Source organism: Erythrolamprus reginae, chromosome 1 (assembly GCF_031021105.1).
Source record: "Erythrolamprus reginae isolate rEryReg1 chromosome 1, rEryReg1.hap1, whole genome shotgun sequence".
In the NCBI taxonomy this organism is placed as follows: domain Eukaryota; kingdom Metazoa; phylum Chordata; class Lepidosauria; order Squamata; family Dipsadidae; genus Erythrolamprus; species Erythrolamprus reginae.
Window position 1 is genome coordinate 90,708,282 of NC_091950.1, and position 26,927 is coordinate 90,735,208.

Here is a 26,927-nt window from a genome sequence, read left to right on the forward strand (position 1 = left end):
TACTTGCCAATAAATAACATTATTCTCATCAGATAGTTTTCAGCCCTGGAAATGTTCTTCTACACAGAGGAAATGGGGAGTGTAGCGTAATATGAGAGCTGGGGTGGTGCAGCAGGCAGAGTGCTGTACTGCAGGCCACTGAAGCTGACTTTAGATCTGAAGGTCACCGGTTCAAATCTCATCACCGGCTCAAGGTTGACTCAGCCTTCCATCCTTCCGAGGTGGGTAAAATGAGGACCCGGATTGTGGGGGCAATATGCTGGGTCTGTTAAAAAGTGCTATTGCTAACATGTTGTAAGCCGCCCTGAGTCTAAGGAGAAGGGCGGCATAAAAATTGAATAAATAAATAAATATGTTAGAAGCAGGATGATTTAGTCATCAAAATACAGTAAATACAGAAAACTGTCCAGTAGTAAAGTTTTTTGAGTGTTTGGAGAACTGTCCGCACATAAAGCAAAGTTAATTTTAACCATCATTGTCCTTCAATGAGAAATCTGAAAAAAAGGAAGTGGTAGTATATTTCCCTTTATAGATGATTTACTCCTTAGGCTCATCATCTGATGTACCCGTTTCATATACCGTATATATTTCTCCCTGGTATTAAAGGATTGGCTGGGCATTTTCTGGATCTTGATAAAGGAAGTTGAGAGGAAAGCAGAGTCAGTTAATATGACAGGAATGGACAGCCAAGGAGTTACAGCAAGCTACATCAAACCCTCGCATTGAGAATAATGGTCCAACCACGAAGCTCTACAATGAAAAGTGTTCCATTCACTTCCTCATGAAATTCCACTGCTATCATACTTCGGCATCTAGACAAATCAATTTGGCTTTTGCTGAATTAAATGGCAAGCTCAGTCTAGAACTCCCCTGACAATAGGGTGGGCAAGGTTCACTTTTTGGTGACCAAGGAAGAATCCTGATTTGACTCCATGATTTGATAGATAGTTTTCCGGAAATGATGATCCTGGCTTAGCTTCTTGGCAGCTTGCTTCAGCTCTTCTATGTTTTCTGCTTCTGAGTACATGAATGATTGTGATTGCGACACTGAAAACAAGAATAGTATACAACACTAGGAAACTTTACTTATTTGTAATCCTTACAATGGCAAAGACTTATAGCCATATTTTTCAGAGTATAATGCACGTTTCTCCCCCCCAAAAAAGCGGGTAAAAATTTGGGTGCATCTTATACACTGAATATAGTCCTGCCCACTGACCCACCAGCCCTTTGGCCTCTGCCTCCCAGCAATTTGCCTTCTTGCAGGAAACAGCAAACAGCCTGTTTCAGTTTCAGCTTCAGTACAGCCTGATTAGAACAAGCATCTGATTGTTGGTTGGACCAGCCTCCTGACCATCAGCTGTTTCAGGCTGCAGGGATTACCATTGCCTATTGCCCCTCCAGGACCTCCATTTTTGGCCTCTGCATCCCATTTTTGGCTTCCGTGTACACCATTTCCTGCCCATTTCAATCCCTGCAATCTGGAACAGGTGGAAAATGGGGTGCATGAAGGCTGAAAACGGGGCACAGGGAGGCTGAAAACTGGATGCAGAGACCAAAAATGGGGCTCTTGGAGATGGCAATAGGCTATGGTAATCCATGAAACCAGAAACAACTGGTTGTGGGAGGGTGATCCAACCGACAAGCAGTTGCTTGTGCTAATCAGGCTATGCTGAAACTGAAATTGAAACAGGCTGTTTGCTGTTTGCTGCAAGGAGGCAAGTTGCTGGGAGGCAGATTCTTTTTCCTTGTGATAATCAGGCTGTGTTGAAACTGAAAAGGGCTGTTTGCTGCAAGAAGGCAAATTTCTGGGAGGCAGAGGCAGATTTCCCCCCTTTGTTTTCTTCCCCAAAAGCTAGGTGCACTTATACTTTGAAGCATCTTAAACTTCAAAAAATATGGTATGTTTTGTTGTTGATGGACATTTTTCACTATGGAAAACAGTGGGGTAGGTCCCTGAAAATCAGGCCTGGGAATTAGAAAAGGCCAGTACTGTGGGATCAAGGCATAAAATTGGGGTTGTCAAACAGTTTAAGTGGGTAAGTGGGTGACAATCAAAGAGGAAAAAATATGCAGTCAACAAAACACTGATTAATACACATAATGGACAATATGCCAAATGTGCCTTTTGCAATTAGATATCCTCTACATGTGTTGGATTATAACTCAGAATTTCTAGCAGCCATGCAAATTGTAACTCTATATGGGATTGATTTTGCCCCCAGAGATCTGCTACATATTAAACCAATAAACTACAGCATAGATTTAATTAATGTGGAGAACCTGTCAATCAACGAATGCCCTTTTCCTACTTCAAGGTTATCATTATAGAATCAAAAGTGAACTCAGTTTTTCATCAAAGTGGCTACAGTTATGTCCTTTTTATAACATAATAACACCCCCCAAACCCTGAATTCTATAAACTATAAAAGAACAGAGACAAGTAGAACTTACAACTGTTCCATGAATTGCTGCATCTCCTACGACGAAATCGGCAGCTTTTTATCCTGCGAGTGGCAGCATTGTGAAGGTACACAGAATTTTTCATAATTACTGGCATCTTGGCTTCTAATTCAGCATTCCGGATACATTCTTCAAAGAATTCTACAGATGATCAGAGATAGAGAAAATGGAATAAATTGTAGCCTTAAACCATGGTTCCTCAACCTAGCACTCCATGATTCCATGGCTTCCTAGAGTTATAATAAATGGCCATGTTGACAGGAAGATTATGGCATTTCAAGACTACCTTATTTAGACGTCATCAGGTCATGAATAGTCCATACAATATTTTGAAGATGAAGATATAGAAATTGTTATGCCGGGCTACCCGTTACAAGCCCCCAATTAAGTCCAAAGTAGAAATTCAAACACACACGGTTGTAAAGTAAATATTTTCCTTTTGATAAACCAACTTTGGTTTATCAAAAGGAAAATATTGTCCAAACGCACTTTTAATCAGCCAAAGTGCTCTCCCACAAACCACAAGCCTTGAATGCTGTGAAAAACATAAAACAAAAGCAAAGCAGATAAAAGGCAGCTGTGAAGATGTCATAGCCACCCCCCTTCAAGAGTTCTCACACTGAACTTAACTGTGAATTGTTCCACAAAGTCCTTGTAAATCCTGAAGCTGTTCACAAAAGTCTTTGTAAATCCTGAAGCAAACCACACTTCTCTCACACACAAAATGGATAATCTCCCATGCTGAGAGGCAACAACAACAATGCTGGCAATTTATCAGCAGCCCCATTAGCCTAATTGCCCCAGCCACAGGTGTTCTCCCTTATTTTCTATAATACTTGTGCAGTTGTTCCTTCCTTGTCATAAACTTGTGTCTGCACGCATCTATGAATCCCTCCTCTTCTGAATCTAATGATGATGATGATGATGGCTCACTAATGGGGTAATTAGCTAATGGGCTAATTAGCTCCTCATCCGATCCTGCTTCACTTCTAGAATCTTCCCCTGACACAGAAGCTTCACTGTCTGAAGCTGTTGGCAGTAAAACTGACCTCTGATAATGTGAGGATTCTCCCACACCAATCCCCACCATCCTTGGAGCAGGAGCTGACCCAGCGCCAACCACAACAGAAATTAGCTATATATAGGAATTATTGAGTCTATCATCTACACCTCTATAACTGTCTGGTTTGGTTCTGCAACTCAACAAGACAGACACAGACTTCATAGGATAATTAGAACTACAATTGCTACCAACCTATCTTCCATTGGGGACCTGTATACACGAGTCAAAAAGAGAACTGTGAAAATATTTACAGACCTATCACATCCTGGACACAAACTGTTTCAACTCCTACTCTCCAAACGATGCTATAGAGCACTGCACACCAACAACTAGACAGAAGAACAGTTTTTTCCTGAACATCATCACTCTGCTAAACAAATAATTCCCTCAACACTGTCAAACTCTTTACTAGGTTTGCACTACTATTAATCCTCTTATCATTCGCATCACCCATCTCCTCCCACTAAGGACTGTATGACTGTAATTTGTTGCTTGTATCCTTAAGATTTATATTAATATTGATTGTTTCCTGATTGTTTATTTGTACCCTATGATAATCATTAAGTGTTGTATCTTATTGTTGTGGTTGGCTCTGGCCCAGCTCCTGCCCCAGGGAATGGGGAGGTGGATGCAGAGGAAAATTCAACATGTCACAGGCCTGTGTTATTGCCGACAGAATCAGTTCAGAGTTTAGTTTCCTCGGATGAAGAAGAAGGTGGGAGTGACTCAGCAGAGGAGGGCTTGGCACACAGCCCAGGCAGTCAATCTCCCTTATCTTCCATTGATTCAGATGATGACGTTTTGGACCCACGCAAGCACAGAGTTATGCGTAGAAGAGACCAAGTAAGAACATATTACAGGAAATAAGGGAGTACCCCTGTGTTTGGGTGTGGCTCCAGTAATTAGGGCTTGGCCATTGTGGAAGAGTTGTGGAGTTCGTCAGGAATCTTTGTTGCTTTTTCATGCCTTTGAAACCAAAGCAGAGCAACGTGTGTGTGTGTGTGTGTGTGTGTGTGTGTGTGTCTCACTTCGTTGGAAGAAGAAGGGGTGTGAAGTTTCTTCACAGCTGCTAGCTAAGTACTTAATGACTGCTTAAGGGAAATTGTACAGACTACCTGGTTGTTTTGGGACGAGTGCTCTTTGCAATACAAAAAGAGTGCTTTGCTTATTTTGAATTTTGTGATAAAGAACATTGTTTTGAATTTTCAAATGTGTGTGTGTCTGAAATTTCTACCCTTGAATTTTCGGGAGGCTCCTATCAGAGAACCCGGCAGAACACTTATGATTCTTGATGAACACATCTTTTCTTTTATGTATACTGAGAGCATATGAACCAAGACAAATTCCTTGTGTGTCCAATCACACGTGGCCAATAAAAATAAAATTCTATTCTAAATTCTAGCTTATGTCTTAAAATTTCAATTCTGACATTTCTATATTTTGCTTTTTAATTTGACTATTATTATTATTATTATTATTATTATTATTATTATTATTATTATTATTAATTAGATTTGAATGCCGCCCTCAAAACATTATTCTTTTTTCCTTTGAGACAATTTAAGGCAAAATTATTAACTGTTGTTACAACTTTATATTCAATGTTATTTTATTTGTTTAAAAATCATGCTGACAAGCATTTTTGAAAGCTTTTCTGATCTAAAGCTTGCTTACTGCTTGTTAACTGTCTCTTATGAGGTTTCTGGGATATGATCCCCATACCAGAAAATAAGCTACTTCAGTTTTATTCTAATCTTTTGCTTATTTTAATCTCTCAGGATAATTTGGTTAGAGATGGAGGAGCATTTAAAGCTCAATTGATTTTGAATTATTATGTGCCATCAAATTGCTAACAGCTCTTACTAAGCATATAGATAGAGTTTTCTCTAAGGATGATTTGTCCATATCCTGGTCCTTCTGTAACTGATGAGTGTACCACCAAAAACCCAAAGGACCAAGCTGGAGGCAGGTTGTCCTGAAGAATATCTATATATATATATATTCACTAAGGCTCTTGATGGCATCTAATCAAATAATTCAAAGCTTAGTATAATTCAGAAGTTATCCATAACTTACAGAAATGTGACAATCACTCCAAGCATGCAGGAAGAGTTTTGTTGCTGTACTTCTGAACAGAAACAACTTTTTATCAATACTATGTGTTCATAGAAAATTATTGTTAAATAAAGTTTGAATTTTTCATAATTGGTCTTCTCAGTAAACATCACATAATAGGTAATACCACTCCTACTTAAGATACCCGCCTCTGCCGCCAGGCATGGGGGAATTGAGATACACTTTCCCCCTAGGCCTTTACAATTTTATACAGGGTATGTCTGTATGTATGATTGGTTTTTTTATATAATGGGGTTTTAACTGTTTTTAGTATTGGATTTTGTTATATACTGTTTTACTGCTGTTGTTAGCTGCCCCGAATCTGCGGAGAGGAGCGGCATACAAATCAAATCAAGTCAAGTCAAGTCAAGTCAAGTCAAATCAAATCAAATCCATCCATCCATCCATCCATCCATACATACATACATACATACATACATACATACATACATACATACATACCGTATTGCCAGAAAAAACCACAATGGATTGGAGAAATGATACTTTCAAGAAAAGAATGTTATCATTTGGGGTGGGTTAGCAAAATTTAAAAATATAATTATCCCCCAAATAATATCCCCCACAAAGAAATCATGCTACTTCTGATTAGATAAAACATTTCATCACACTAAAAATGCAAAATCAGGTAGATAAAAAATGAATAAAATCAAACATGGTATTAACCATGGCTTTATATCTTGGCTCCAAAAGAAGGTTGAATTTTCCATTCTTGCCCTCTTTAATTCTAATCCCTTTTCCAACAGTGATTTTGGTCTCAACATACACCCCTACAAAAGCCTTCATAATAATGGGACCCCCAGTTACAAACTACCCATAACAATAAGGATAACATTAAAAAAAAACCTACCTTATTTTTTGGACACAAAAATATTGGTGTATAAGACACACCAATATTTCAAAGAGGTAAGTAAGAAAAAAAGTTTTTGTCCTCTCTGGCCCCCAGGAGCATTCTGCAGGCCTCTCAAACCCTCTGTGGACCCATTTTCTTTGCAAAAACGATCCTGTTTTTCATTTGTTTTTGCAAAAAAACGGTGCACACAGAAGGTTTGGGAAGCCTGCAGAGTGCTCCTGGTGGCTGGGGGAAGGCAAAAATGCCTCTGTTTTGGGGGGCAAAAATGGAGTGCACAGAGTGCTTGGGAGGCCTGCAAAGTGCACCTGGAGGCTGGGGGAAAGCAAAAATGCCTCTGCTTTTTTGCAAAAAATTGGCCTGTTTGCAAAAATGGGGTACCCAGAGGGTTTGGGAGGCCTTCAGAGTGCTTCTCTGGGGGCTGGGAAGAAGGCAAAACGCTCCAATTTTTCCAAAGAATGCCCCATATTTTGTCCATTATTTTGCAAAAATGGGGGAGTTTTTGCCTTCCCCCTAGCCCCCAGGAGAACTCTGCAGGCCTCCCAAACCCTCTATGCATCCCATTTTTTGTGAAAAATGGGCCCATTTTTCGCAAAAATAGGACACGGGGGCAGGGCTTCAGGAGGGCAAAAAGATACACCACGCCAACATTTCCACCCTCCCTTGGGGTGGGGGAAAGGTGTGTTTTATACGCTAATAAATATGGTACCCACAGCAATAAGGAAGTTCAAAGCAAAAAGAAAGATCTCTTTGGCGAAAAAACAAAACTGGCTACATAGCCAACTTCAAAAGCCACTACAAAAACATATGCCATCAAATGAAGACTGAATGCACCAATTATCATATCAATCAAGAGGAAAGTCTCCTGTGTAGGAAATCTTTCATAAACAACAAACTTAAAGAGATAATAACCACCTCCCCACCATTGCACACATGCGTGAGAACAGGTAGCAATGAGATTTGGAATCCACTACTGCAGTGATTTTCAACCTTTTTTGAGCTGAGGCACATTTTTAAAATTTACAAAATCCTGGGGCACACCATCAACCAAAATGACACAAAATGACACTCTAATACTAGTGGTGGCAACATTTGCCTCCAGTCCTGACCAGGATTAGAAATCAGGACCATGGGGAGGAGTAGCAGCTTCAACTACTCACCACAGCCACACAATGAAAAGTGTGCGGCAGCCCGAGTGGGGACCTTCCTGGGTGTGGATGAGAGGCGGCTTGCTATTGGTTCATCACTAGTGGTCGGGATGAATCCTAGAAGGTGATTGGTCAGTGAGCGTTTCCTGTGCCTCCACTCTTCCTGTCGCTGATAGCTGGAGGGATTGTGAGGGGAATGTTTATGTTCGGATGGAGGCGGCTGGCAGTGGGCCAGATAAATGGCCTCTGCAGGCCGTGTCCGGCACGCAGGCCGTAGTTTGGGGACCCATATTTAATTTCCCCATGGCACACCTGACCATGTCTCATGGCACACTAGGGTGCCGTGGCACACTGGTTGAAAAACACTGCACTACTGTATTTCAACACTCTTGAGGACTGTTAAGCAGATTCATAACTCACAGTTATGTAAGGAGTCACTGGCTAATGCTTCCAGTTGGAGGCATCTGCAAGATGATACTTCTTTTGAAGTGGTAGTTTTATTTTTATATGCTACATAGCAGCAGTGGGGAAGGTCCACTTACTTTTCAGGTTGCTGACGTCAGCTTTCATTTTTTCTTCCTTCTCTTTGTTGCGATGCTTGCAGTTTAAGCCTTGTTCAAGGCTCTGCAGGGCCTTTTCAGCCTCCTGCAAACGTTTCTCCAGGTCCATTCGCACCTTCACTTCTGCCTGAGCCAGAAGGAAAGGAGGCAGTCCCCCCAAAAATCCAGAAAAGAAATACAACAGCAAGTTGCAAACAGAAGCAAGAAATGTTTTTTTTAAAAAACAATTGTTACAGTGCCTTTGGGTAGCTCTAGTTCTCTTCTCATGATGTTATTTTATTTTGTCTCATTCAGCAGAAAAAGAAGGATAAGTGAGATTGTTGGCTAACTCTATAGAAACATAGAAACATAGAAGATTGACGGCAGAAAAAGACCTCATGATCCATCTAGTCTGCCCTTATACTATTTCCTGTATTTTTATCTTAGGATGGATATATGTTTATCCCAGACATTTTTAAATTCAGTTACTGTGGATTTACCAACCACGTCTGCTGGACGTTTGTTCCAAGGATCTACTACTCTTTCTCATGTTGCATTTGATCTTTCCCCCAACTAACTTCAGATTGTGTCCCCTTGTTCTTGTGTTCACTTTCCTATTAAAAACACTTCCCTCCTGGACCTTATTTAACCCTTTAACATATTTAAATGTTTCGATCATGTCCCCCCTTTTCCTTCTGTCCTCCAGACTATACAGATTGAGTTCATTAAGTCTTTCCTGATACGTTTTATACTTAAGACCTTCCACCATTCTTGTAGCCCCTCTTTGGACCCGTTCAATTTTGTCAAATATCTTTTTGTAGGTGAGGTCTCCAGAACTGAACACAGTATTCCAAATGTGGTCTCACCAGCGCTCTATATAGCGGGATCACAATCTCCCTCTTCCTGCTTGTTATACCTCTAGCTATGCAGCCAAGCATCCTACTTGCTTTTTCTACCATCCGACCACACTGCTTTCCCATTTTGAGACTGTCAGAAATCACTACCCCTAAATCCTTCTCTTCTGAAGTTTTTGCTAACACAGAACTGCCAATACAATACTCAGATTGAGGATTCCTTTTCCCTAAGTGCATTATTTTAAACTTGGAAACATTAAACTGCAGTTTCCATTGTCTTGACCATTTATCCAGTAAAGCTAAATCATTTACCATATTACAGACGCCTCCAGGAATATCAACCCTATTGCACACTTTAGAATCATTGGCAAATAGGCAAATCTTCCCTACCAAACCTTCCCCTATGTCACTCACAAACATATTAAAAAGAATAGGACCCAGAACAGACCCTTGTGGCACAACGCTTGTAACCTGTCTCTGCTCAGAATACTCGCCATTAACAACAACCCTCTGATGTCTCCACTTCATAACACAGATTGGTCACCTTTCTTTTTTTGTCTAGAGTGGGGGTGTCAAACTCCATTTCATTGAAGACCACATCACAGTTGTGTTTGATCTTGGAGGTATAGGGGTGGGGTAGGCATGGCCAGAGTGGGCGTGACCAGCTCAACATTATTCATGTGATCAAATGCACGTTTGCTAGTAGCTTGTTTTGCTGGCACTCTGCCAGTGAAAACGGAGACCGTGAGGGCTGCACAAGAGCCCTCACGAACTCCATTTTGACTGGCAGAGTCACCATGGGCTGGTCCTTTACTATTTCCAGGGCAGCAGCACAGGACAGATCTAAGCACCTTACAGAATAAATCCAGCCTGTGGGCCTTGAGTTTAACATCACTGGTCTAGAAGGACAAACCAAAAATTGTTTTGGTGAGATAGAGCTCAATGAAAGGACGAACTAATAAGATTAGTTCTTTCATGTGGATGAATTTAGGGTCTTCTCTCTTTTTTTACAAAAAAATGTGCTTAACAGTTGAGTGGGGTCACTGTTCATCTCCCTTAAGTGTGCTTCATGTAGACACTACATGACAGGAGACTGAAATTCATTAATGAAGCCATAATGTGTTCTGGAAACTGAACAGGGAAACGGAGCCAATTTAGGCCTAAAAACCATCTCTACCATAATAGAAACTGTACTACCATACCTTGAGGTCTCTCTCGGTCTTCTGCTTCTCGGCTGTCAGCTCAGACAGGGAGTTCTGTAGGGCCAGTGATTGGGAAGAATAGAACTCCCTTTCTTCTTCCAGAGCTCGGGAGCGTTCTTCATTCTCCTTCATTCTATGAAGTAGCAGAAGAAAAAAAATATCCAGTGATATTCTCTTCTCATTTCTCTCCTTTCGGTCTTTAATAGGTGGGAGCACCAGCCTGCAACACCCAGATTGACTTTCCACCCCAATGGGGAACAAAAGATTCCTCTTGCAAATTTCACTTGCTGTTCCTACCTTTTGTAAAATAAATAAATAAATGAAAAGAATACAGTGACCCCCACTTCGCAGTCCACCTTTCGCGGACGGTGCATCACGGGTTTTTATAAAATATTAATGGAAAAAATATATCACAGATTTTCGCTACTTTGCGGGTTTTCTGTGGAACTCGCCTGCCTGAGATACTACATGAGATTGTAAACAACACACGATTGGTTGATTGATGGAGAAGTGACCAACCAGAGAGTGCTGCTTTGTATCCCAGAGCTTGATTGGCTCAGTACAGTAGCGCGTTGTTTACTTTTCATCTGTGCGCAGCTTCCCCATCTCTGAGGATGCTTCTACATTCGGCCATTTCATGTGGAGCATCGTTTCATTGCGTAGGTTTAGAAATTCAAAACATTTTATAGTAACTGTAAAGGTACAATACATGTGGGAATGGTTATTAAAGGAATGGGAAAGGTTTATGTAGCGTAAAAGTGTGGGGGAGGGTTTATAAAGCCTTAAAATAGTGTATAAATACTTAAATAAATATAGCATCCCTACTTTGTGGATTTTCGTTTATCGTGGGTGGTCCTGGAACATAACACCTGAGATAAACAAGGGAACATTGTAATGATATAAAAACAACCATAAGAACAGCTTATGGTCAGACCACATCTGGAGTACTGCATCCAGTTCTGGTTACCACACTTCAAAAGAGACATTGAAACTCTGGAGAAGGTGCAGAAAAGAGCAACCAAAATGATTAGGGGACTTGAAACCAAGACTTACGAAGAAAGACTGCAGGAACTGGGCATGGATAGCCTAGAGAAAAGGGGGGCCAGAGGGGACATGATAGCTGTATACAGGTACTTGAGAGGTTGCCACAGAGAGGAGGGGGTCACTCTATTCTCCAGAGCACCAGAGGGCCAGACGAGGAACAACAGCTGGAAGCTGACCAAGGAGAGATTCAACCTAGAAGTAAGTAAGAACTTCCTGACAGTCAGAGCGATCAACCAGTGGAATAACCTGACTGCGGAGGTTGTGAACTCCCCAACTCTGGACACTTTCAAGAGGAGATTGGACTGCCATTTGGCTGGGGTGCTTTAGGATTCCTGCTCAGGCAGGGGGTTGGACTTGATGACCTGCAGGGTCCCTTTCAACTCTAACAATAAATAAATAAAAATAAGAAACAGCTGATGGGCCAGAGGAAGAAATGAGCCAGGACTATGGATCCTACTGTCTCTCTAAATGCAGAAAGTCTACTTCCCAAGTTGTAATGTTTTTAGTTTGGAAGTCTCTCCCTATCTTACCTTTTCTCTGCTAAGAGTTTCTCCTTCAGCAGCTGAAGCATTTTCTCCTCAATCTGATGGAGGCTACTCTTCAGGTCCCCGGTGGCACTGGTTTGCTCCGAAGGGCTCTTCTGGGGCTGCGAATGACTTCCATCTTCTTCCAGCCTCTCCAGCATGCTTTGTTTTTCTAGAGAGAGTTCCTGATAGCCAATGAAGTCAGGTTAAGCAGTGATTCAGAGCTTCTTCCTTCCCCCCTTCCCACAATTGACGTTTAGATGGGTTACCCTTGAAAAAGGCAACTTCCACAACATTAGAGTTGTAGTGGGATCAAAAGGACGGTTGTCATCGCCAACCTAGCAAGGTGTCTGTGCTTTAATACAAAATTTATCAAAGAGAAACCTAGCACATTAATTTTTTATTAGAATAATACATTTATGGTTGGTACCAAATGGGGACTTTTCTACCTGTCATGCAAAATTAAAATGCACAGATGCCACACCAACAACAGATACCAATTGTGAGATTGGAATAAAGTCTATCACGTTCACGAATACAGAAAAAAGCAATACATTTCTGAGCAAATCTACGAAACAGAAGAAAGCTGGTGTTCCTACTCCCAAGAGAACTCTTCAAAGGATCGTTTCACACAGAGTAACAGACAGAACAAAAATAAAAGCGACATCTTACGTTCCTTCAGGCACACATAAAGGAACAGAGAAAAGAGACTTGGGCAGGCTTGGCTTAATATATGTGATAACCTGAAGTGAATAGCTAGGGGCAGCTCAGCTGCTAAACTAAGTCAAATGACCTTCATACCTCAAGCAAAAGTATCTCCAAAGATCTATCGCCAATAGTAAAACAACAGTGACAATGAAAACCCTAATCATCATCAGCAGAACATGCCCGGATAGCAACCGCAGGCAACTTCCTCATTTAACAAAGCATCAACGTAGCTTTGAGATGGTTCATTTGCCATTAAAAAGAGGAATGGAGATTTTGTATTAATGAGCTGCATCCGTTGTTGCTCTTTTCTTTAGCTTAGAAAGTTAAAACATTGAGGCACTGAAAAGCAAATGTGAGACAAAATCTCAAGATGCCTATTTCACTGAATAAGCCCAATATTTCTGGCAGGCAGGAGCTCCTACTGTCTAAACTACTTCTTTAAGTGTCAGTGACTATGTAGGCAAAGGGGCACCATTCATGCAAGAATAGGCTGGGAAAAAGCGAGTACAAAAATGTGACAAGATGGTTGGGTGGGTGGGAGGGAAGGATGGAAGGAAGGAAGGAAGGAAGGGGAAGGGGAAGGAAGGAAGGAAGGGGAAGGGGAGGAAGGAAGGAAGGAAGGAAGGAGAAGGGGAGGAAGGAAGGAAGGAGAGGAAGGAATCAAGGAAGGAAGGAGAAAGGGAGGAAGGAAGGAAGGAAGGAGAAGGGGAGGAAGGAAGGAAGGAAGGAGAAGGGGAGGAAGGAAGGAAGGAGAGGAAGGAATCAAGGAAGGAAGGAGAAAGGGAGGAAGGAAGGAAGGAAGGAGAAGGGGAGGAAGGAAGGAAGGAAGGAGAAGGGGAGGAAGGAAGGAAGGAAGGAGAGGAAGGAATCAAGGAAGGAAGGAGAAAGGGAGGAAGGAAGGAAGGAAGGAGAAGGGGAGGAAGGAAGGAAGGAAGGAAGGAGAGGAAGGAATCAAGGAAGGAAGGAGAAAGGGAGGAAGGAAGGAAGGAAGGAGAAGGGGAGGAAGGAAGGAAGGAAGGAGAAGGGGAGGAAGGAAGGAAGGAAGGAGAGGAAGGAATCAAGGAAGGAAGGAGAAAGGGAGGAAGGAAGGAAGGAAGGAAGGAGAAGGGGAGGAAGGAAGGAAGGAAGGAAGGAAGGAAGGAGAGGAAGGAATCAAGGAAGGAAGGAGAAAGGGAGGAAGGAAGGAAGGAAGGAGAAGGGGAGGAAGGAAGGAAGGAAGGAGAGGAAGGAATCAAGGAAGGAAGGAGAAGGGGAGGCAGGAAGGAGAGGAAGGAATCAAGGAAGGAAGGAAGGAAGGAGAAAGGGAGGAAGGAAGGAAGGAAGGCTGGCTTAAAAAGACATCTGCCTGAAAAAATGAGATCACCTAAGAATGAGAAAGATGCTAAATGACCCCCTAAATGGAGCACTTAACAAGGATGCTCAGTGGCTCTAAAATACTGCACTCTCGTTTGGGATGTAGAGATGGAATGAAAGAGGGCATGGTTGACTGCTGAATAAGTTGTTTGGAACCTTAATATTTCTTTGCAGCTTTTATTTGTAATTTCAATCATTTAGTTATTCCTAAGGAGGCTTTTTAATAATCATTGAAGGCTGCCACCAGGAGAAAAGCCAGACACCTACTTCCAATGTCTTCTGTAATGATTCTGTCAGAGTTTGCAGTCCTTTCTTTTCTTCTTCTACCCCTTTGAGGGACTGGGCAGTCATTTCCAGCTCCCTGTGAAATAACCATGCAAAGACCATTGAAACATACTTTTCAACTCAAGTGTGTTGTAATACAAGACTGTGGATGAGCATCCTTTTACTCATGTACAGTAAGTTTCCGAAGAGGAGGCATTCAAGATTACATTAGGCATGGGGGAGATAGAAATGGGGGAAATCTTTGTTTTTATTTTATTTTTAGAATATTGAGGGTGTACTTGAGCGCTTTATTTTGTTTTATGGACTCCAATCTATTTTAAAGCTTATGCTGCAGATTTAACATGTTTCCTAACTCAAAAATGGAAATCATTTCCCCAAATGTTGGCATCATAATTTTAGAGAAGTCCAGATGGTGAAAAAATGAAACCAACCAGATACATTAAATCCTAGAATTGCACACTGGGTATCTCCCCCCCACCCACCTGACATGGGTCAGGTCATATTGCTACATTGCCAACATGATATGCAGTATAACAGATAATACATAAGAAAAAAAAATACTGCAAATCTAAGAACACTTACAAGGACATAGGTTTTTTTTTAATTACAAGTGATCTGATTTCGTGATATTATCAACAAGCACCAACATGTACTTTTTGCTGCTACATTCTTATGAATAGGGTAGTTTAAGATAAGGGATAGATGCAGTGTGGCATTTAGAAGAAAGTGAAAAACACAAACGACTAATACTTTCTGTCCTTTGCTTTTTTCTCTTGTCTGAAGAATAAGGTATGTGTTTCTCTGTAAGTAGAAGTACTGCATTCAAAACATGTGGACATACTGTCTTATTATATTCCTGCATTTTTCCACTGGCAGAAATTCTCATCTCTTTCCATCTCCTGGATTTAGGCTCAGGAAAGCCATTTCTATACTCCTTCTTCCATAGAGGTTCACCATCCTATTTCTGCATTGTTTGGAACTTATCCAATCCAGTGATTGCAGCAGCAATGTGTGAGCCACTAACTCCCTTTCAGGGGTGAAATACTCCCTGTTTGCTTGTGCCTGTCAATTTATTTATTTATTTTATTTTATTTATTTATTTTGTCCAATACACAATGAGGGTTTTAGTGGGTATATATCTATATACACATAGTAAAATACATGATGAAGGTTATAGAGGAGATACTCATAGTAAAATATATCTAAGAAAGAATAGAAAAGAAGATAAAGTAATAGAACATATCAATGAAAGAACAGAAGAAGAGATATAGGAATAGAAGAAAGGAATAGGAGATATAGGAGAGCAATAGGACAGGGGACGGAAGGCACTCTGGTGCACTTGTACTCGCCCCTTACTGACCTCTTAGGAATCTGGATAGGTCAACTGTGGATAATCTAAGGGTAAAGTGTTGGGGGTTTGGGGATGACACTATGGAGTCCGGTAATGAGTTCCACACTTCGACAACTTGGTTACTGAAGTCATATTTTTTACAGTCAAGTTTGGAGCGGTTAATATTAAGTTTAAATCTGTTGTGTGCTCTTGTGTTGTTATGGTTGAAATTATCGAAGAGCCGGTCGTGAAGGGACCATGAGGCTCTACCCACCCTCCTGGATGCCACTATTTGGGCTCTTTAACCTTCTGAGCATGCGCAGAATGCTTTGCACATGTATAGAGGGTAAAAGAACCCAAATGGTGGCATCAGGGCAGGAGGGCGGAGCCTTGTACTCCCTTCGTGATTGGCTCTCTGGTGACTGATAGGCACGAGAAAACCGGGAGCATTTCCCCCCTGCTCCCCTTATCCATCTGGAGTGAAAGAAGATAAACTCTCATTGGCTCAGGATGTTTTGAGGTGAGAAGAACGAAAGGTGATTAAGGTTGAATTTTCAATGTTTGTCTGAAATGAGGGAGGGAGGTTGAAATGCTGATAGTGTGGAAATATCCCAAAAGAACCAATTTCTCCTGAATGTGGCGCTCCTTCAAAAGTGTAATTTTGGACAAAATATGGAAAATATTTGTCTCAGCCAACTCTCAACTCAAGTTGTACAAATAATGCTAACTAGGCTGTGAACAATATTTAAAAATATTACCACTAACGCCAGCCAGAAATGGGTTTCTCTTCCCTTCCCTTCCGGTTCAGAAGTGCACGTCCACTCACTACACTTTCACGAGTGTGCTTTACATCCGTGTACTGGCCCTTTGTGAATGCTCAGAAGCCTTTGTGCACGTGCAGACTATTCATTGGCAGCCTCTTTCAAGCAGTGGCAACCAGGGAACCAATTTGGGGGTGTGGCAAGCCGGCCATTGCTACTGGTTAGGCCAGGGGTAGGCAAAGTTGGCTCTTCTAGGACTTGTGGACTTCAACTCCCAGAATTCCTGAGACAATCATGCTAGTTCAGGAATTCTGGGAGTTGAAGTCCTAGAAGAGCCAACTTTGCCTACCCCTGGGTTAGGTGAATGTGGCAAATTTTCCACCATTGGCTCATGCAAACCAGTCTGAGCCGGTAGCAACCCACCACTGAGGCCATCTCTTGACAGCTGAGAGACATTACCGTTTAATCTGTTCCTGTTCCCCTCGGAGATCTTGTACCACTTCTTCAAACTGCTGCTTTTCTGCCTCCAATACTTGGTTGAGATGCTCCAGGGCCTTAAGAAATAGTCAATAAATGCAGAATTCAAACCATGGCAGAGTTCACTTTCTAGTTAAAGTTTGAACACTCACACAGCTATGTAACAAGTACAACTTACACTAAATGTTGACACTAGTGATCAACACAAACTAAAATTTGTGAGTCTGCTGAATATGCACTTCTCCCCCTCACAGGTTCCTTTTTGAACAAACATTGGGAACTTTTTAAAAGTAGAATGCTTTGGAAAGCATTTTTTTAAATGATGGGGCGGTAAAGATAGCATTTATTTTAAAGTTGTGCAGCCGCAACTAACATTTTTCAGTCTTAAGAGGAAACGTAAGCTAAGAAAGTAGACAGGTAAAAGCGCACTCTCAGCATTGGGATGACCTAACTCCTGATCACACATAAATAATCACTAGGAGTTTAGTCTGCGATCAACCTTATGTTGTAGCTGTTTGATCCTCAATGAGAAAATTGCTGTTTCAAAACAGTGGCTGCCTTGGGCTTCAAGGACCAGACTTTCCTCCCATTCCAGGATTGCCTCCACCTACCAAATACTTCCTGTGTTCCACTGTTAACAACCTGGTGGGTTTTCCTATGTTTCAGGATGCCTAAGTAACAGGTAGAGGCACATGAAGTAAAGCATGAGGGAGCATTACCAATCAGTAGTGGGATTCAAATGATTTTACTACCAGTTATGTGGGTGTGGCTTAGTGGGCATGGCAGGGAAAGGCTGCTATAAAATCTCCATTCCCTCCCCCACTGCAGGGGAAGGCCCTTCAGCCCGCCTCTGGGTTTATACTTATCTTTATTCCTTCTTCCGAAGCACAGCTAGTCAGCTCCTCAGCTGTGTTTCAGGCTGATTATAGCTACTGAGTATGTGCTGCGAAGGTAAGTGGAACCCACCCCTGATTGATACCAATAATTATTCCACCACATTTAAGTCTCCTCAGGAAAAGAGGTCTATGAGGTATTACAGGATTTACTTCAAGGAAAGCAGGGGTAAAATGGCAGGATGCGCGAGGATTGGGAATGTCCACATCTCCCCCCACTAGATGTCTCAGTACTCAGACTTCCCCACTCAACTTTTCTGCATGTGATCAGATTTTAAGATTGGGAAAGAGGGACACCATTGAGTGGGGAGGGAGGGGGGGCTAAAAAAAGTTTAGCCAAAAAAAATTGCGCTCTCTCTCTCTTCCTTCCTCCCTTTCTCTCTCTCTCTCTTTCTCTCTGTCTCTTTTTCTCTCTTTGCAGCTTTCCAGTGGCTTGTTTCAAAAAATTGGAACTTTTTAAAAATGCCCCGGGATGCGGGACAAATTGCTAGAAAGCATGACTGTCCTGCGAAAAGCCGGTTGTCTGGTTACCTTATGCATGTTGGACCCACTAGATAGCTGAAACCAGGAAATGAGCTCGACAGGAAAGCTGAAACTACTTATACTACGATTGTTTATCTCAGCCACCCTGAGTCCTTTGGGATTGAGCGACATAGAAGTCAAATAAATAAATATAATACAAGCAGAATCTTGCAAAACTGATTGTGTTGCACAGTATCTCCTCCCCCTTCTTACTCTCCAGTAAATCAGGATGGCATCTGCCTGAACCACTTCCAGATGTCGTTTCATTTCTCTGAACTTACAAAAAAAATATCAGCGCTTTTTGCGTAGGCAATGTTTTCTCCCACATATCTCCCTCAAGGTCACTTTGCTTATTTTCTTTACTGCAGGCTCGAACTGCCCTTTTCCCTCCCCACACGTAGGAGTAGGGCAATGGAGAAATAGAAAGCTACATTTCCAAATCTCTTTGGAATGAGAGCTGAGGGAATTATTCCCTTGTTTTACCACAAGGTCCCACCCTCAAGGGTTCACCCAGGTGTCACTTTTATTAAGAACTAGAAATGTTGCTCTTCATAGAATTGGGACACTCTTTTCCAACCCATTCACTCAGTAATGGGCAGCCAAAAGATTTTCTGCCACACTGTGGGTATGGCTTATTTTGTGGGTGTGGCTTGATGGTCATGTGACTGGGTAGAAGCGGCTTGCCAGCCATGTGACCAGGTGGGAGTGGCTTGAACGATCATCATTGTTCAAGTGAACTTCTATTGCCGCACGATGCGTTTTCATCTCAGCTGTGGGCAAAGTGAGGGCTTCACAAGGGGAAAAAGACCGCAGCCTATACTGCTTCGATGTGGCGTGGCTTTCCTAGCCTTGGGAAGTGGCCACGTGAGGCTGGAGGGGAGCAGGGCAGGAAAGAGGGAAGCTTGTCCAAGGCTAGGAAGGAGGAAAGAGGAAAAAAGCAAGAAGCGCACAGCAGCAGAAGCAGGGGAAAAAAGAAGAGCCGAGTTGAGACCAGTAATCCAGGACGTTACTGCCGCTGATCAGCTGGAGCTGTGCATGCAGCTTCATTTCCGCCAGTGGAACTGCGTTCCACCCCGTCCTGCCTGCTGCTCACCCCTGCACTCACTCCATTCTGACTGTTAAGCATTATCAGGCTCATACCTTTACAATAGTAACCCATTTACAGAAATCAAACCAAGACAGGGAGGCAATATCCCTGGATCAGTGAAGGACCGCACTTACCTTTCCCTACCGGATTGGTCCCGGAGGCCAGCGTGGGTGTGCATGCGGGTGATGATCAGTGTTCCTTCTAATTTTTTGGGGGGGTGGACGGAAAAGTATAGTGTCTGAGCGGCAGTCCCTTCGGGACTGGGCGGCACAGAAATAATAAACAAATAAACAAATAAACAAATAAACAAACAAACAAACAAATAAATAAATAAAAAACCCACCCTGTTTTGCCTCAGAGAATTTCAAAATAAAATACTGTACTGTGTGTCTATAACAGTGAGCTCATAATAGGGCAACTCTATCAATATCAAAATGCCACTTAAATAGTTGAGCTAGTTTCAAACTAGATTTTGATTTTCTTTCTCTCTTCTTTACTCCCATTCTTTTTCTTTCTCTTTTCCTTCCTCTCTTTTTTCTATCTGTTTCTCTCTCTTCCGCTCTTCCTCTCTCTCTCCTTCCCTCTCACTCTTTCCCTCTCGGCTTCTGGGCAGGTTTGGAAAACTCTGAGTTGATGATGATTTTTAAGTGAGCGATTGCTCACTGCTCAGCTTAGAGGGAACTATGGTGATGATGTGCGCATGCACCCCGTGCAAGAATTTGCTTCCGCGCATACATGGAAGCAAAGAAATTGGCAAAAATTGCCGAAATCTTGCATGAGGACGTTTGCATGCGTGAGATTTTGACGATTTTTGCTGATTTCTTTGCTTTCGCACATGCATGGAAGCAGATTTTTGTATGGGCATTCACGGGGGCGCGGCGAGGATGTGAAGATGTGCACGCATTGCTGTTTCTGGTAATGCATCGGCAATCCCCGACATACCAGGGGCAGCCCAATACTGCCCTGGGTGAAACAAAGGCAATATAAAAATGACAATGCTACTCCAATTTGTTCAATAGGAGAAATAACTCCTAGTCTTACTAATAGAGACATCATGTTATTTCAAGCTGACTGGCAAATACTGTTATTGACAAATTGTCTAATGAAAAGTCCATGATACCCAGCCAGCATATTAATGGGTATTGGGAATTATAGTCCAACAAATTTGCAAGACAATAGGTTGAGAAAAGGGTATCTAAAGTCTGCAGTAAACCCTAGACAGGGGTAAAAGCAAATAGAGGCCAACTACACTGCAATTCAGTGGAACTATTGAGAGAGATGATAGATATTTCAGTTTGTAAGTTTAGCAATTAAAATGAGAAAAGAAAACCTCTGTCTGTTCCCTCTGTAGACATAGCTCTTCTGTTTCTTCCATCAGTTTATCTGCAAATAGAAAATGGCCCATGAAAGCAATCACCATGGAAGGGATAATTGAAAATGATCAGACACAGATTACATGGATCTTGAAAAATGCAGCTTTGGTTCTTGTACACATAACGTTGAAATGAACCTTATGAGGTAGGTTCAGTAAACATGATTTTGGGTGCATCCATAAAAAAATGACAGCAAAGAATAGCTTGCCCTGCTACCAGTAATTTTCCCTGAAGAGCTTTAGCTAAAACCAATATGCTATAATGTAGAATTCTCTCACCAGCTTCATCACCTATATTTAACAGATGAGAGTAAAACCACAGGATATGTGCTGAATTAGGCCAAAAGTAAAGTAGTAGAGAAGGCTTTGATTTATTAAGAGGTCATGACTTCGATGAGAAAAATGAGCATTAAAATATTAGTGTTCCTAGCAATAATATTGTGGATATTGCACAGTGGTATCTGTATATACGAGCTGCTCCACATGCGAGTATTCCAAGTTACGTGCCGCGACGCGAGCGAAATTTCTGTTTGACACCCGAGCTCAAATTCGGGATACGAGCCGAGCTTCAGGATGCTACTGCTAGTTGGCGCATTGTCTCTTTGACCCAGAATCCCCTTGCTTCTGGTTATCTTGGCCATTCACACGTGTTAGCGCACAAAACAAAGTCTCGTCTCGGTCGTGTCAGTGTTTAGAGCAAGTGTATATCCCTCCCCTCGCTCCCTCCTCCTCAGCCGTGCTCCTACAGTACACAGCTGCACTTCTCTGTCGCCAAGGCAAGGTTACTGTACCGTGTTGTATACATTTTCTTATTGTATTTTGTATATTTCTCTTTTCATTATTTACTTTATTGTTTATTTATATGTGTTGCATGTACATTTATTAATTAAAAACATGTCTTTTTTCATAATTTGGGCTAACTTTGGGACTTTTTTGAGGGCTGGAACCAATTAGAATTATTTACATTAATTCATATGGGGAAAATTCGTTCGAGATACGAGTTGATCTACTTACAAGCTCGGGTCTGGAATGAATTAAACTCGTATGTCGAGGTACCACTGTATGGTAAAATATTTGGCTACCCACCAGATAGTTTTCTATAAATTATCTATGAATAATGAAGTCATTCTGCTTCGAGTTAAAATACAAGAGAAAATATGATGCAAGAGGAGATATATATATTGTATATGAGGGATTATTGATTGCACAACCTTCTAATTGTATTTTTCTCCTACACAAGTTTTTTTCCCCTGTCACATGAAGGCTTGAAATGGAAATAGGAGACTGTCTTAGATTATGGAAACATCTGCATTCCTAAAATTCTCATTAACTTTGTCCTCTTTTTGTTTGGCCTCATTAGCTCATACTGCTTGATTAAGGTTATTAGTTCTACCACCTTAAAGAGCCAATCTCTCTCAGCAGCTATGGGACTCACCAGAATCTGATTTTCCTTCTCTGATTTTTTAATTTTTTTACAATTCCCATCATCCTTATGACTATCCATGTTGTCTGGAACTGTTGGATATTTTTAGTATAAAACCTCTGGAGCAGGGGGGGTTTCCAACCTTGGCAACTTTAAGACTTGTGGACTTCAACTCGCAGAATTCCTTTGCTGGCTCAGGAACTCTTGAGAGTTGAAGTCCACAAGTCTTACAGTTGCTAAGGTTGGAGACCCCTACTCTGGAGAGAACCAGGATGCCTATGCTTAGAGTAGACCTTGCTCTCTAAAGTGGTATGCGTGTCATACAAATCCAAATAATAAATAAAATAAATAAATAAATATACTGAAGTTTTCTTTCTCCCTTTCATTTCCAGTCCCACTGAATTGATAGGCAGGCCTCCACCAGTGTTCCAGTTCTCCATTATTAAATAGCTGCTCCAAGAATTTAGAGTCAGCATGTAAGCCCAATTAGGGAAGACTGCTCTATAGTGAAAACCAACAACTGGAACAAAGTTACAGTACTTGACTAAGATATGGAATCCTGATTGCACAAGCGAGAGGCATAATCGTTCTATGGAGAACTCAGCTTAATGTGGTTCTCTCTTGTGACAGATCTTAATTCACGTGGGGAAGAGGCTAAGAGCCTTCAGATGCACATCACTGCCCACTTGGCATAAAAAACACAACGAAAATTCAGCAGAGGCAACAAGTCTAACAGGGTTATACCAGCATGGAGTACAAAATTTTAAAATGGCTGACAAGAACGAGAATTCATCAAACCATCAAATTAAACCTTTTATCACGGCCAAAGTTGGGTGTAAAATCATAGGGATTATATATTGTAGATGTGAAAAATCTTGGAAGTACAGATAGTTCTCGACTTATGGTCACAACTGATCCCAAAATTTCTGTTGCTAAACAAGGCAGTTAACTGAGTTTTGCCCCATTTCTGCCTGCTAAGTGAATCACCTCAGTTGTTAAATTACTAACACGTTTGTTATGTCAATCTGGCTTCCTCATTGACTTTGCTGATCGGGAGGTCACAAAAGGTGATCACATGACTCCAGACTAAAGTGACCAGATTATAACCTCAGTTATAAAAGTGGGACACCATTGCGGAGGGGGGGGGAGATGGGCGGAAGGTGGCATGAGCCCAAACTCAGGCAGGCTTCAGCCGGGCCCTGTTGTAAAGCCTCTTCCCCTCAGAGCCTGGTGAATGAGTGTGTTGCCCCCCTTCCCCACCTCAGGTAATAGAGGAGCATAGCTGAGGGGTGGGGACACCTCATGGCTTTTTCTAGGAGCAAGGCACGCCGGAGCGGCAGCGAAACAGCAAATGCAGCGCTCACCTGCCAGCTGCTTGCAGCCTACTCACCAGGGGGGAAAAGGAGGAAAATCATAATGTCAGGCTGAGGCTCCTCATCCTCTTCCTCAGCTGCTACTTTTGGGGCCACTCCTCCTGGGGTGAAAGTTGCCCCTAGTTGAGTCCTGTCTGACCCCACCGAGCTTGTGAGCCGAGGGCTGCGTCGCTGGGTGCAACTTTCACTGTGGCCCCAACAGTACCAGCTGAGGAAGAGGAGGAGGAACCTCAGCCTGACATTATAACTTTCCTCCTTTTCCCCTGGTGAGTAGGCTGCAAGTAGCTGGCAGGTGAGCACTGCATTTGCAGTTTTGCTGCCGCTACAGCATGCCTTGCTCCCAGGTGCAGCCATGAGGTGTCTCCATGTGACTCGGCTGAGTAAAAAAGTTTGCTCTCCAGATGCAGCTACCCGGCGCTTCGCTGCAGAAGGCTTGCCACCTGTTTCTGGTATTCTGCACCCTCTAACCATCGGCTATGCTCTTCTACTACCTGAGGGGGGGGCAACACACTTGGTCACCAGTGGAGCCTGGAGCTGCTTCCTTGCAGCCAGACCTTAGACCGTCGGATGTTGGAGGTGGTGCTCCTCCTGGCCAATGTTTCCAATCCCAAGCCCGTCGTGGATTGCCCTGACCCTTCCCCTTTGCTTAAAGTGACCAGACATCCCATTTTTAAAAAATTGGGACTTTTTAAAAACGTCGCGAGACACGGGACAAATTGCCCCAAAGCTACTCCAGACAGTTGTAAATGTGAAAAATGGTCACAAGCTACTTTTTTTCAGTCCCATTGTAACTTCAAACAACCACTAAATGAATGGTTGTACGTCTACCTGTACAGAGAAACCTTGGTCAGGTACTGAAGCTTTATAGTGCTGTTAGACAAGGAGGGTTCCTTTCCAAGAGCTTCCCAAAGCTGGAGGACAGACACCTTGAGGGCAGGGGTGGAATGCTCCCAATTTGCTCGTGCCTGTTGATGGTTGGAATGCTGGTCACGAAGGCAGTGTGAGGCTCTGCCAACCCACCCGGATGCTGACATTTGGATCCTTTTATCCTATGCGCATGCTCAGAACACTTTGCGCATGTGCAGAGGCAGTGGTGGGCTGCCACTTACCTCGCTACCTGGATGGTCCTCGGCGGCCGGCGCATGTGCAGAAGCAAAAACCGGCAAAAATCGATGAAATCTTGTGAGCGCAAGCGAGATTTCGGCTATTTTCGCTGGTATTTTTGCTTCCATGCATGCGCAGAAGAAAAAAACTGGCAATTTTTGCTGGAAATCTGCTAGTCGTTCCATTCCTGGGCCATTTCCACTACCTAGATGGTGTAGGGGAGGAACCCATTACTGCACAGAGGGTAAAACAACCCAAATGGCGGCATCTGGGTGGGTGGGTGGAGCCTTGTGCTGCCTTCGCGACTGGCTCTCTGACAATCGACAGGCACGAATGAGCCGGGAGCATTTCACTCCTTGCTGAGGAAACCTTGTCTGTCAAGCACACTTCCTAAACATGTGGAAAACTTCCAAAGGAGTTCTTAAGACTCTGGTATGTTCCTATTCTAACATAGAGGCTTACATAACAAGAATAGGCCGCAGAATGGGAGACGGTGAATGTGAACTGAGTAGCCTCATTTTAGGGCTCAGAAGCACTTTGGATTCAAAGGAAAAAAGGGTGCTTAGGTTTTGAAGGGGGATCACAGAGCGATTCCAAAGTGGAGTCTGGGAGGAAATCTCTGGATCTCTTTACCCTTTTAAAGGCTTTGCTTCTGAAGTGCTGCACTACCCTATTTAATAGTTTCATGTACAAATGACAATCATGTTTACATATATGCTGCTATTAGTTCCAACCTAAATATTCTTGTTTCTCTTTGGCCAGTTGTAGTCCCTGAGCTTCAAGGCTCTCAATCATCGCTTCACCCAGCTGAGCATTTCTCCAGGTCCTTCAAAAAAAAGGAAACAGAAAAAGGAATCAAAGAATGAAAACAGCCTCCTTTTCTCTTCTTTCCTTTCCTCCATTTCTCTCACTTGGGTTTCCTCCTTTCCTAGGTGTCAAGGTCCCACGGAGTTGGCCTTCTCTGGGTCCCGTCGACAAAACAATGTTGTTTGGTGGGCCCCAGGAGAAGAGCCTTCTCTGTGGAGGCCCCGGCTCTCTGGAATCAACTCCCCCCAGAGATCCCCCACCCTCCTTGCTTTCGCAAATTACTGAAAACCCACCGATGCCACCAGGCTTGGGGGACATAACTGACCCTTAGCTGTTTCATTTTATGTATGGTTTAATTGGATGATATGACTGTTTTATAATGGGTTTTTATAATTGTTTTTAATTGGATGATATGACTGTTTTATAATGGGTTTTTATAATTGTTTTTAATATTAGATTTGTGCTTTGTATTTTGTTGTGTGCCGCTCTGAGTCTTCAGAGAGGGGCGGCATACAAATGTAATAAATTATCATTATCATTATCATTATCATCATCATCACCATCACCATCATCATCATCATCATCATTATCATCAATATCATTATCATTATCATTATCCCACGCCCATGGTGTGGTAGTAAAAACTTTGGTAGCCCTTCACTGTGTCAAACGTGTGTGTGTGTATCCTTCGTTCATGTTTTCTCCCAAGACAAAAGAAAACAACTTTGAAAACAGATGGCAGTCTTGCCTAACTTTTGTGTTATTCAGTTGAACAAATAAATTGGGAGAAGATGAAGGAATATGGAATTCATTTCCCTTCAAACAAGAAAAGGGCCACAACAACAAGGCACCTGTATAATTCATTATTTTACTTTAATTTTTTTCTTATATGAATATACATTAATTATAATTTTCTTATATCATCTAGGTCTACATCAATATAATTATATCAATATTATTATAATTTTCTTACATCTCCTGGGTCTCAGGAGAAGGGAAGCATAGAAATCTAATAATCTAATAAATAAATATTGGCCTGGACATTTGCCTCTTGCTACTTGGAGCTCCACCCCTTCACTGCAAGTCACAAACCACAATTTTCATGTTTCACTGGCACTCTATTATATATAGAGAAGGCCAGCTGTGTGAGACCTGATTGGCTGCTGGGATTCCTCTGGCTGAAGGCGGTCCCGGAGGTATTCTAGTCTGATGCCATGTAGGGCTTTATAGGTCATTATCAACACTTTGAATTGTGACCGGAAATTGATTGGCAAACAGTGCAGGCCGCGGAGTGTTGGCGAAATGTGGGCAGATCATGGAAGCCCCACGCTAGCTCTCGCGGCCACATTCTGCACGATCTGAAGTTTCTGAATACTTTTCAAAGGTAGCCCCATGTAGAGAGCATTGTACTAGTCGAACCTCGAGGTGATGAGGGCATGAGTGACTGTGAGCAGTGACTCCCGGTCCAAATAGGGCCTCAACTGGTGCATCAGGTGGACCTGGGCAAACACCCTCCTCACCACAGCCGAAAGATTGTGCTCTAATGTCAGCTGTGGATCGAGGAGGATGCCCAAGTTGCGGACCCTCTCCGAGGGGGTCAATAACTCCCCCC

The 26,927-nt window shown here is 42.4% G+C and overlaps 1 protein-coding gene across 2 annotated transcripts in view; it reads right to left on the reverse strand.

The window, feature by feature from the left end:
* Positions 1–350: 350 nt before the first annotated feature.
* Positions 351–26,927, reverse strand: part of PLEKHD1 (pleckstrin homology and coiled-coil domain containing D1) — a 48,185-nt gene continuing 21,608 nt past the window's right edge. Inside the window, exons 5-13 of one of the 2 annotated variants that reach the window (XM_070734615.1) lie at positions 25,243–25,334; positions 20,567–20,619; positions 16,717–16,811; positions 14,149–14,242; positions 11,827–12,005; positions 10,253–10,385; positions 8,200–8,344; positions 2,455–2,604; positions 351–1,047 (exon numbers count right to left, since the gene is read on the reverse strand). In XM_070734615.1, the coding sequence (XP_070590716.1) occupies positions 893–1,047; positions 2,455–2,604; positions 8,200–8,344; positions 10,253–10,385; positions 11,827–12,005; positions 14,149–14,242; positions 16,717–16,811; positions 20,567–20,619; positions 25,243–25,334 (1,096 nt within the window). In that variant the 3' untranslated portion in view covers positions 351–892. Of the gene's footprint in view, positions 1,048–2,454; positions 2,605–8,199; positions 8,345–10,252; positions 10,386–11,826; positions 12,006–14,148; positions 14,243–16,716; positions 16,812–18,158; positions 18,606–20,566; positions 20,620–25,242; positions 25,335–26,927 lie in introns of those variants that run through there. The other variant, XM_070734623.1, reaches the window with a different exon arrangement.